The sequence below is a fragment of the Protopterus annectens genome, chromosome 11.part0 (assembly GCF_019279795.1).
Source record: "Protopterus annectens isolate FY-2018-M chromosome 11.part0, PAN1.0, whole genome shotgun sequence".
NCBI classification, from domain to species: Eukaryota; Metazoa; Chordata; order Ceratodontiformes; family Protopteridae; genus Protopterus; species Protopterus annectens.
In genome coordinates, this window is record NC_056745.1 from 285,870,193 (window position 1) to 285,882,865 (window position 12,673).

The following is a 12,673-nucleotide window of genomic DNA, read 5'->3' on the forward strand; positions in this document are numbered from 1 at the left end:
GTCTTGAGTAAAATCCTTGTCCTTGCTCCTGTGTAGGTACCTGTTGAATGGCTCATGTCCATGAGAGCTGTAATTTGCTTTTGTGCCTCTGCCCATTGATTTGGTGGCAGGTTTGGCATTCCTTTTATCCTTGGCAAGGTATGAAAGTGTAATCTGTATCCCTGTGAGACGATGTTTAGGACCCATTTGTCTTTTGTGATGATGTGCCAGTTGTTTGCAAAAAATGCTAATTTTTCCTCCCAAGGGAGCTGCCAGGAGAGATTTGCTTGGTAGTTTGAGGATCGAGTCATTGTGTTTGTCTTCTGCTAGCTTGGGGCCTGTCTTCTCCTCCTTTCTGGGTAGCAGTACCCCATTGGCGAGGTTTGTAAGGGCCTTGTGACTGGCCTCTGCCCCTTGGGCATCCGTATTTGCCCCTCTGTGATCTGTCAGAAGCTGGAAAGGACCAAGTTTTTTTTGGCCAATTTCTGCTGAAACGAGGAGGTTGTACCTGTAAAAAATCCTTGACCGTCTGCATAGACTTTGCCTTATCCTCCATTTTCTTTGAAACCAAATAATACATCCTGCTGTAAAGCTGCATCCAATAATTTTGCTTTAACATGATCAGGTAGGGTTTGTTCTTTTAACCAAGCATGTCTACGGTATGACAGCCCCAGTAACAGCTGCTCTACAGGAAGCTTCCAATGAATCAAATCCACATTGTAAAGTATGTTTGCCCACCTGTTCAGCTGCATGCAACAGATCCTGTATTTCCTTGAATTCAGACTGTTCAGTATGTGTGCTCATTTTTTGTATTAATTGAGACATTAGGAATTGCTGATATTTCAGCATGTGAAACTGACAATTTAATGTTCTCATAGCCAGAGTTGCTGAGGTGTATATTTTCTTTCCCCATCTATCTAGGGCTCTGGAATCCCTTTCAGAGGGCACAGGATTTTTAGCCATAGAAGCTTTAGCCCCCTTGGGGCCCTGGGAAATTGTTTCTGGGTCAGCCACAGGGCTTTTATAAAGGAATTTGTGTGAATCAGGTACTCTGTAGTATCTGTCTGGTTTGGCTGGAGCTGGAGTTTGAGAGTCTGGATTTAGACTAGACTCCAAGTAAACATCATCCGCAATATCTAAAACTGGAGGAATAGCAAGTGGTCTGTGCTGGGGTAGTAAAAGGAACTCTCGGTGCCTTTTCTTAGAATCAGAGTAGTCCTGGCCTTCCAGTGGAAATGTTCCCTCATGGTATGTAAAGTTTCCCCAAAGGAGTAGTCTTCAGGGGGAGATGCTGAGGGAATAGAGTCTTCAGCATCAGAGTCCTCATAAGGGGGAGTAGTGTAATCCTGTTCCTCAGAAGAATCTGAGGAAAATGAAACCTGGTCAGAGGAAGCATAATCCTCCTCTTGTCTTTGTCTTTTATCTGGAGGGGGATGGGAATCCCTGATTAGGGTAATCAAATCTTCAGCCATCTTAAGCATCTGTTTCTTAGGCATGGGGCCTTGATCCGCAGACTGATGTACAGTCTTTTTTGGTTTTAAAGGAGTTTTAAGCTTAGCATAAGATTTAATGGTGAGTGTAGTCGGTCTGAAGACACCTTCTGCAACCGAAGGTGTTTCCACTGCACCGGGGTCTCCTTCTGCTCCGGTGTCAGAAGGGCCTAATAAGGATGGCTGCGTCTGCCTAGTACACTCCGCTTGAGAATCCGCAGCTGTCTGGGGTTCCAATTCTGCGGTCGTCAGGAGCTGCGTAGGCGCCTCACTGAAAACCAGAGAACCGGCAACAGGCCCAGCAGAGGCTTCGGAGCCTGGCTTGTTCCTAGGCTGCCTGTCCTTATCCTTACGTTTTTTATGCATGCCGGTCGTCGGCTGCTCCGACGGCATGATATAATTAAATTTCCTACCAAAGTAATGTCGAGTGAAGTCAAAACGGCGTTTGATAGTTCGTTTATTAAACCTAGCACAAAATCGACAACCAGTGACGTTGTGGTCTGGGCCTAGGCAAGGAATACAATAAGAATGGAAGTCCTTATGAGGTATTTGCTTCCCACAAGAAATGCAATTGTTAACTTTTTCTGACATCGGACTGAGGCAAGAAAAGGTTCCCCAACGGGGTACTTAGCTTTATTGAAGACTTCAGACTGAAATTCGAATCGAAAATCTCAGGTGTCGGCCGACCGGCACTTGCGAACTGCTTCTGCTTCGGGCACCGCGCGGCAAAAAAGACTGGAGAAAATGGTGGATGCCTCTTATATACCCCTGGCGCACTGACGTCAGGGAAGAAGCGACAGCAACCGATGCCGGACCAAGACTTTGGAACTCGGGCCGACTGCGGGACCGCCTGACGGCAGGATAACCCAAGTGTGATGACTGCAGCAGGGTAACACGATGAACATCTAATTGAAGTAAGTAAGTGAAGAAGGTAACGAGGTGTACAGTATGAATAGATACTCATTTCATCTTTAGGGACATAATTGACTCTGGGATTGAACAGAAACAGAGACAGATTGTGGCTAGGACGTCTTTAGGAATGGGGGGGGGGGGAGGTATTGCCCTGATGGATACAGGTAAGGAGTTCCAGGCCTTAGCAACATGGTATGAGTACAGAATATGCCCAGCAGATTTGATAGGCTTGTGGACAATGAGATGATAATGACCAAGTGAAAACATAGTTGTGTAGAATGGTACATAGGGCTATACAATATGGATGCTGCCTAATTTTATAGGTGGTAAAAAGCTGTGTATATGCTAGATGATGGGGTAGTTCTAACCAATTTGGGCTTTTTAGTACTATACAATGGTGAGTTCTGAAAGTATTTGCTGCAAATTTAGCCACTGTAGTATTTTTCAAAGAAATCAAATGGTGATTTGATTTTTAATGCAATTTTATACATGCAGATCAAATTTATGATTATGATATATTATCCCTAATAATTTTCTAAGAGAAGTGACTTAAGAGAAAGGATTTTAAATTTTGTTTTTTCATGAGACGGCATAACATTTCTGAAAAAGATTAGCACAGAAGTTGCTCTTAAAAAGGGATATCTAGTAGGGCATATAAAATATTACGTAACTATAAGAATCAATCAGAGAAGGTTAGAAAAGATTGGAAAGGGAAAGTGGAAAGGCAGTATACAAAAGAACAAGTCCAGAAAGTTTAGGATTTTGTTTGAAAGTGTTTGCATAAAGTATTTGCATAGGAGGTCATCGTGCCTCTTTACTCATCCCTCATCAGGCCCATAATCGAGTACAATGCCCCTTTTGGGATGTACCTTACCAGACACCTGCAGCAACTGGAAAGACCCCAAAAGTACCTCACTAAGAGGATCAAAGTGCTCAAACAGATGCCATATGCTGCCCGGTTAAAGAAACTCCAGCTCTACTCAGTGGCATACCGCCTGCTCAGAGGCGATCTGTGCCTGACGTATAAAGCCATGTCCAACCCCGAATTAAGGGACATGCTGCACCTCAAAAAATCCAAATCCCATCGAGCTATGCGCTCGAGAGACTTGAACTTCAGCACTGAAATAAATAGGACATGCTGGAGGGACATATTCATAACCCAGAGGCTCCCTTCACTCTGGAATAAAATCCCAGTCCAGGTTAGGCAAGAATCCCTCATTGACTCTCTTCAAGAGGAATCTTGATGAGTGGATGGGAGATCGTAGGTTTACCCCAGGTATCACTTCTGTGTCAATGTTAGACAGAGGCACAGTATACTAACCTCGAAAAAGGGCATAGCAAAATTAATTTAAAATGGGTGGCGAAAGCCAAACATACTCTGGCTAGGCTTATAAATGCCCTAGGGTAGATAGCCAAGTATGAACCTATGAACCTATACACATACATACACAAATCTACATACAAACATACAAAAGTAACAAGTTGCAACCAGCAAATTTATATCAGAAAGTCTAACTTATTATCTTCAATTTCAACAGTGGAACAATCGGGGCAAACAGCAATAGCTGAAATATGAATTTGGTTTCTATCTAACTAGCAGCAGCAGTAAGAAACAGAATAACAATAGCTGCAGGTACAACAACTATACAGGAAAATATGCAGACTCTAGCCAAGCAGTTACAAGTGCAGCAACTATACAGCAAATATTTACAGTGTAGTAAAAGTAGAATAATCAACATGTGAACTTAAGTATATTGACAGTGTAGCCTTTACTGCATTAATGAAAACACAATGTTGAACAGTAAAGTAACCAGTAACAATCAGCAATGCAATGACACAATGATCAAGAAGTGCAGTCAATAACTGAGTTAAGTTAATCTTATTTATAACCAATAATAGTAATTGGCAGCAACATGTTATGAATTATAATTAGAATAGTGATCAACTCAGAACTGCAGCTTATAAAACGGGCAAGGATCTGCACACTATGCAAGATGTCTGGGGACGTCTGGTCATTCTTAAGTGTCAGGAATCTGTTTCCAAGCGAGTATGACAACAAATCTAAAATATCACTGTGACACCATTTGTGCTTTTGATGATTACACTTTCCTAACTGTATATAGTTACGTTTGCTGACTTACCTTCTCAAACTTTTTCATGTTGAACATCATTTCAGAGAAACGCAATATCAAATGTCTTTCAGAAGTGCTTTTGAAAACCTGTGGAAGAATAAGCATTCGGTTGTGTCAAAGATTCCGAATAAGGGTGAACTGAAGAAAATCAACATAATATATGTATCTGTGCTGAGTTCCCATTCTTTTTTCTTAACCCTACACAACTGTACAGCAAAAACGTCTATCCTTTATACACAGAGAAATGTAATTGTACCCTCTTCACATGGTCACTGCTTCACACAGTTAATTTAGCTATACAAAATACAAACGGCTGCTGTGTATAAAGGTGGGCAAAGCTTACATTTATGCATCTTAGTCTAAAAATATGCAATTAAACATGCAGGATGCTAGATCAAAGCCTCACACCTAAAATGTAAAAGAGTAGGTATGACGTGCTGATTATTTCATAAAAGAAAAGTACAGTTTTGTACCTACCATAAATGTAGATGTTCGAAGATCCACATTGCTGCAGTCCTGACACTTGGGTAGTCCGCTGTCCCAGTCGGCCCGAATACCAAAGTATTAGGCTGACGTCGGTCAAGGCGCATTAGTCTGACGTCAGGGTACAAATGCGCATGACCGACGTCATTTCCTCAGTCTTTTCTTGCCCCAGATGTCAGAAGACCCTAAAAAGATAAGGCCAAACCAAAAAACAACAACACACCAAACACCCCTGTACCAAATATATGTACAATATATACAAAGTCAGAAAGGTACAATCCCACCCACACAACCACCCCTAAACACAGAGGGAAGGAGGGAGGGAATTGGACTGCAGCAATGTGGATCTTGAACATCTACATTTATGGTAGGTACAAAACTGTACTATGTTCTTCATCTCACATTGCTGCAGTCCTGACACTTGGGTAGAATCCCAAAGCAGAGGTAAGGGAGGATGGCAAATCACAAAGAAGCAGGAGCTGACAACATGCCCTGTAAAATAGCAGTGGCAAAACCAGCCCTAGATTTAGAGTAGAGAGGAAGGTGGTAATGCTTAGAGAAAGTATGCACTGAACTCCAAGTAGCAGCCTCCAAAATATCCTTAGTTGCCACCCCCCTTAGAAATGCTGTTGAAGTGGCAGTAGCCCTAGTGGAATGAGGCCTAATCCCAGCTGGAATCTCCTTGCCATGATGGGAGTAACAGAAAGTAATGCAAAACCCAATCCACTTAGAAATAGTTTGTTTTGACACAGGCTTACCCTGAGAACTCAAAGCAAATGAAACAAACAACTGCTGAGACTGCCTAAAATCCTTAGTCCTGCTTAAATAATAACGTAATTGCCTGTGTATATCTAAAGTGTGCAAAATCTTTTCCCCCTTATTTTGGGGATTTGCATAAAAGGTAGGCAAATGAATAGTTTGGTTTAAAGCCACACTAGAAACCACTTTAGGCATAAAGGAAGGATTAGTGCGTAAAGATACCCTATCCTTATGAAAAATCAGGAAAGGCTCAACCGCCATAAGGGCCTGCAATTCAGACACCCTTCTTGCAGAGGTAATGGCTAACAAAAAAGCAGTCTTCCATGACAAATATTTCAATTCAGCAGTAGCTGCAGGCTCAAAAGGTTGTAGAGTGAGTTTCTCCAACACAAAATTGAGGTCCCAAGCAGGAGTAGGAGCTCTACGTGGGGGTCTTGTATTCTTTGCCCCTCTAAGAAATTGCTTGAACAAAGGATGAGAAAACAATGGTGGGTCACAATCATAGTGAGCTGAAATTGCTGCAGCATGAATCTTAATGGAAGAGAAAGACAAACCTTTGTTCAATAACTCAGTAAGATAATGAAGAGCCACACTCAAATTTGGCTCAGAAACATCCAAATCCTTTGCTGCACTCCAAAATGAAAATCTCTTCCATTTTCCTGCGTACACTTTCCTTGTACTAGGTCTTCTGGCTTCCATAATCACATTCAAAACTTGTTGAGGAAGCTGAGACCTGCTATGGTTCAAAACAGAATATGCCAGGCTGTTAGATGAAGAGAGTGAAGCTTGACATTGAGTAGATGCCCGTCCTTCTGAGACAATAGGTGTGGAATCAAAGGTAAGGGCCATGGAGGCTTCCTTACCAGACTCCTCAGCAATGGGTACCAGTGCTGCGAGGCCAATCTGGAGCTATTAAAATCATCCTTGGCTTGTCTTGTCTGACCTTTAGAAGTACCTTTGGGAGGAGAGGCAGAGGTGGAAAGGCATACACATGAAGATTTTTCCAACTGAAAGAAAGAGCATCCACTTTCCAGGCTGTGGGATGAAACCTTGTCGTGCAAAACTTTGGCAGCTGGTGGTTTAGTGGAGAAGCGAACAGATCTATGTCTGGAGTTCTCCATGACACTGTCAATGTCTGAAATACATGAAGATCCAGTTTCCACTCGTGGGGATCCATGATTTGCCTGCTTAACACATCCGCTAAGGAGTTCTGTGCTCCTGGCAGAAACCTTGCTTGAAGATTCAGTTGCAAGCTTAACGCAGTCTCCCACAAAATCATTGCTTGCCTGCATAGAGGATAAGAATGTGTTCCCCCTTGTTTGTTGATGTACCACATGACAGTTGTGTTGTCTGTTAGAATCAACACCTGCCCTGGAAGAAGTAAATCCTTGAAAGCCAGTAATGCAAACTGGACTGCTAACATCTCCTTCATGTTGATATGTAGATGCTGCAGTCTGGCAGGCCACTTGTCTTGTATCCACTTTCCATTCAGATGAGCTCCCCAAGCTGTGTCTGAGGCATCTGTCATTAGAATCTGACTCGCCTCTGGCCGGGTCACAGAGAGTCCCTTTGTTTAGGTGACATTCCTGAGCCCACCACAAAAATTCCTTCTGAATGCAAGGAATTATTTGAATGACAGTGTCCAAATCCTGGCAGTGCTGTGTCCATACATTTTTGAGATACCATTGCAGCTTCCTCATATGCAGTTTGGCATTGGGAAGCACCAGAATACAAGATGCCATGAACCCTAAGGCTTGAAGGACTGTCCTTGCAGTCAGCCCGGACTGATGAGATAGTTGATGGAAGTAAAGAAAGATTCTTTTGTTTGTCCGGGGTTAAAAGGCCATCTGGGTTGCTGTATTCAGTCTCACACCCAGAAAGCACATGTCTTGAGAGGGTACTAGACTGGACTTTATTTCGTTCACAGAATACCCTAGGCATCTTAGCACTGCTATCACATATTCAAAATGCCGAAGAAGAACGTCCCTTCCTTGAGCCAGAATCAGGCAGTCGTCCAAATAAGGATAGATTTGTATTCCTTTTAGCCTGAAGAAAGCTATCACTGGAGCCAGAACCTTTGTGAATACTTTGGGCGCAGTAGATAAGCCAAAGGGCAATGCAGAGAACTGATAATGAGAATTCCCAGCTCGAAAACGCAGATACTTTCTGCAAATTAGTCTGATAGGAACATGAAGGTAAGCTTCCTTGAGATCCAAAGTTACCATCCAGTGATCTTTGCCCAGCAGAGGTAAAAGCTGTTGTAACGTCAACATTTTGAACTTGGGAATGTCCAGATAAGTGTTGAGGATAGATAGATCCAAAATTGGTCTCCACGTGTTCCCCTTTTTTGGTACTAGGAACAGGCGAGAATAAAATCCTAGGCCCCTTTCTGGCACAGGAACCGGCTGAATGGCCCTATGTGGAGTAACAGAGAAATTTGCTTGTGAGCCTCTTTCCTTTGTTGAGGAGGAATGTCTGGCATGCCTTTGAAAGGAGGCAAGGTATGGAAATAAAACCTGTAACCGTGGTGAATGATATCCAATACCCATCTGTCTTGGGTAATTAAACTCCAGTTTTCTTTGAAAAGTGCTAACCTTCCTCCCAAAGGTGCTGCCAGACGAGAAGATTCCGGCAGCTGAAAAGGCAGGTCATTGGGTCTGTTTACGAAAGGACTGACCCCTGCCCTCACCAGAAGGCTGAGCAGGTGAACTCCTGTTCTAGGCCTAAAAGAACCTTGAGCTCTGCCCCTACCACGTCTAGACCTACCCCTAGACTGGGAATCATAAGTAGGACATGTCCACCCTTGGTAGGCCACTTTCTACTAAACTTGGCTGAACCTGCAAAAATCTTTAACAGTCTGCATAGACTTAGCCTTGTCTTCCATTTTCTTTAGAACTGCTTCCACAGGCGAACCAAACAACACATCAGATTGTAAAGGAGCATCTAAAATCCTTGTCTTCACATGCTCAGCTAAATTTTGATCCCTCAGCCAGGCGTGCCTGCGAAGAACGAACCAGTGGCAGCCACCCTCGAGAGGCCTGCACAGCATCAAAACCACATTGCAAAGAATGCTTACCCACCTGTTCAGAAACATGAACTAAATCCTGCAACTCTTTACACTCAATACCTTCCGCCAAAGCATCTACCTTAGACTTTAATTGTGAAAGGAGATAATTTTGGTATTTCAACATATGAAACTGGCAATTCAAAGCTCTCATGGCCAAAGTGGAAGAAGTATACACTTTCTTGCCCCATCTATCCAAAGCCCTTGCCTCTTTATCTGGAGGAACAGGATTTTTAACAACAGAAGCCTTAACACCTTTAGGCCCCTGTGAAACAGTTTCTGGGTCTGCCCTAGGACTCTTAAAGATACTTATGAGCTTCAGGCACCCTATAATATCTATCCGGTTTAACTGGAGCAGGAGGCAAAGAATCAGGGTTCAGAGAAGCCTCTGCAAAAACATCCTCCACCACATCTAGAACAGGAGGGTATAGCTAAAGGCCTATGCTGGGGTAGAAACAAAAATTCCCTCAGCCTTTTCCTGGAATCAGAGAAATCCTGACCTTCCCATTTAAAATGCTCCCTCATGGAATGAAGAGTCTCTGAAAATGAAAAATCCTCAGGGGAGAAGCAGAAGGAGTAGAATCATCTACATCAGAATCAGAGTAAGGGAATACTCCTGCAAGTCTTCAGCCGAAGACTCAGAAGCATCCGAACACTGCTCAAAACTCCCAAGCTCAGGTTCCACCCTAGGCCTCTTATCAGGAGGGTCATAGAACCTCTAATCATTGTAATCAAATCTTCTGCCATCTTAAGCATATGCTTCTTAGGTACAGACCCTGAAGAACTAGGGGTAACACCTGAAAAACCTGGCCTGCCCCTGGGAGAAGCCTTGGAAACAGCAGGGAGGGCCTAACCACCTTAGGAAGGGAGGGAAGAACAGCTACCTGAGAAGCCCCTTCCGCCTGGCCTACCTCCTGAGAGGTCACATCTTGCAGCAATAAAGTCTCTCCCTGGGATTCCAAAGAAATTTCTGGCTGAACCTCTGGCTCCACCGAGCCCTCTAAAGAACCGACGTCCGGTACGGGCGGTTCTTCCAGCCTAGGCTTTGCTGTTTTGTCCTTGCGCTTTTTGATGAAGCGGGCCGGAGCATCCGGCGGCATTTTATAATTACACCGCTTCCCAAAACTAACCTGGCACAATCTAATCTTCTCTTTATAGTGCGTTTGTTAAATCTAGCACAAGAGCGACAGCCAACCACGTCGTGCTCAGGCCCTAAGCAAGGTATACACAAGGTATGGTAATCCCTATGAGGTATCTGTTTCCCACAAGAAATACAGTTATTCACTTTTTCTGACATCCGGTAAAATACTGAGGCAAGAAAAAAACAAAATATTCCCCAACGGGGTACTTAGCCAACTTGGATTCGGTCTGAAACTCCGACTTCGGAAAATCTCAGAACGCCAACCTGCACTTGCAAAACTGCTTCTGCATCGGACCATGCGGCAAAAAAGACTGAGGAAATGACGTCGGTCATGCGCATTTGTACCCTGACGTCCTGACGTCAGACTAATGCGCCTTGACCGACGTCAGCCTAATACTTTGGTATTCAGGCCGACTGGGACAGCGGACTACCCAAGTGTCAGGACTGCAGCAATGTGAGATGAAGAACATCTAGATAATCAATAATGTAAAATGTTCTTGAGCAGCTCATTACAGAAAAAAATCAGTGTTGTCACAGCGAAATACAGCAACACTACTTTTCATCAAGACACAAAACTCCCAGATGGTTTGGTTATCCCTACTCATTTCACTTTGATTTATGGCAAATCAGCCACCAGGCGGATCAAACCTAGCTGTTTAGTCACTAACCAATCTCTACCTCCTTTCCTACTCCTATCAAGTATCTGTCTCCTACCAATTTTGCTGCTAATTTTCTAGTGGAAAGAGTGCAAGGAAAAAAAAGAGAGGACCCAGAGGGTAATAGACTCAAGTCATGCCTACTAGGTCCATCCAGACATGGAAATGCAACCACCTCTCTTCCTGACCCCTACCAGATTAACTAACTAAACAGACTGGGAATAACCATTCAGTGTTACAAGTATTTAAATTATATATCATGTGTCATCCCCATCAATCCTCTTTGACCTCTGGAGCCACAACCTAAATATTCTCCTAGGTGGAATGCCCTTCAGAAAAACAGCTTGAAAGGAAGATCTACATCTGGAGATAATATCCAGCTTATATCATTCACTGAAGAATTTCTTAAAGATGGCAGCAAATGTTGCTAAAAATATGGTGAAGAGAGCCTTTAGCTTTCTGGTAAGGTCTTAATTTTAAGTTGGTAAGGAAATGATATGCAGTTTGAAAGCCATTGGGATAAAGTTATTTGGATACCCTGCATCCCAAACTAGAAGGCACAGATGAAATAAACAGCTGGGAATCTTACCCAACTGATATCACCAGTGCAAACAAAATCTTAATCACCTGCTAGCATACAAGGTGTGCAAGGAGGAATTTTATTACAGTACATAGGAAAGAAGAATGGAAGGTGAATGCTTTGGATGAGTCTGGACTACAATGCTACTTTGGGAATGAAGGATAGATTAGTTCTGACAAACTCTTTTTATGGAAAATTAGAAAAGGAGACGAGGAAGACAGTGCGTGCAACTTACTCTTCTACCCAAGGTGACCACTACTTAAAATAAGGTCTTCCACAAAACAATTTTAGTTCAGTCGAGGAATTAGGTTCAAAAGAGGGAATTAATATCCCGGATAAAAAAATTCAAAACCCACCTTAGTGTGAGTTCTTTAAATGGGAGGATACAACAGGAAGGTACCATTCAGGAATGCTTTGCATAACTTTTTTGCTGCAAGAGAAGGAGATGGAAAACCAGGGTGAAATTTTGCAAATAGAGGCTAATTGTATAGTGATACTGGAATAATTACAGCCTGCATCAAATATGGAGAAAAGAAAATGTAAAACTGCAGGGATGGGGCAAAGAAGGGCTTGACCATGGCTAAGGTCCAAATAGATAATAATTCCACTTGCTCATCTAGATTATAAGTAGACTTTTTGAGATGCTGAAACAAAGTACAGTTGAGCCCCACTTACTATAATTGTATATATTCAAGTAGATCAATGTTGCAGCACTGCTTCTTGGGTCTTCCTGTCATGCAGAAACCCATGGCCAGCCTAATTTTCAAAGTCTTTACATTATCTCTAGCTGACAGAAAATTGAAGGTCAACGTCTGGATGTCTGGGTATAAGAAAAGCATCCGTAGGCACCATCTTTGGGTCCTCCTTAGCAGCGAACAAGCAGTCTGATGCCTGAGGACAGTACAAACTCCCCAACTGTATGCATTTAAGTGAAAAAGGAAAAAACAGATATGGCAGAGAGAGAGGATGATGGAAATATGAGGACTATCTGCAGAACAAATACCTCTACCCTTTGCACCCAGCATGGGGAAGACAAGTGGTCAGCAGACAGAGAGGTTGAAACATACAGTGCAACACTAATCTATTCAAACATCTACAAATTATGGTGAGACACAACTGTACTATGTCCTTTGCAGTCAGTACTGCAGTACTGATTCTTGGGAGGACTCTCAAAGCTAAAGGTTGGGTGGTGGGTCATCTGTATGACCTTAAGAAATAGGATTTAACAGAATGGCAGTGGCAAAACCTGCTCTAGCCTTGGAGACAATGCTCAAGTTACAAAGTTGAAGGTGTGCACAGAGTTCCATATGGCTGCCTCTAGGATGGCCTGGGTGGGGACTGCTGGGGAGGGCTTTAAATAAATTCGGTACATCTTATCTATGGTGTAACAGAACTTAATGCAGTTAGCTATCCATCTTGAAATGGTTTGTTTGAAGACAGGCCTGTCCTGTTTACCCTCTGCAAAAGCCACAAGCAA

The 12,673-nt window shown here is 43.0% G+C and overlaps 1 protein-coding gene across 1 annotated transcript in view; it reads right to left on the bottom strand.

The window, feature by feature from the left end:
* Nucleotides 1–12,673, bottom strand: part of UTP20 (UTP20 small subunit processome component) — a gene marked incomplete in the record, with an annotated part of 2,478,305 nt that overhangs the window by 2,035,359 nt on the left and 430,273 nt on the right. Inside the window, 1 exon segment of the mRNA XM_044087776.1 lies at nucleotides 4,523–4,600. Within this exon segment, the coding sequence (XP_043943711.1) occupies nucleotides 4,523–4,600 (78 nt within the window).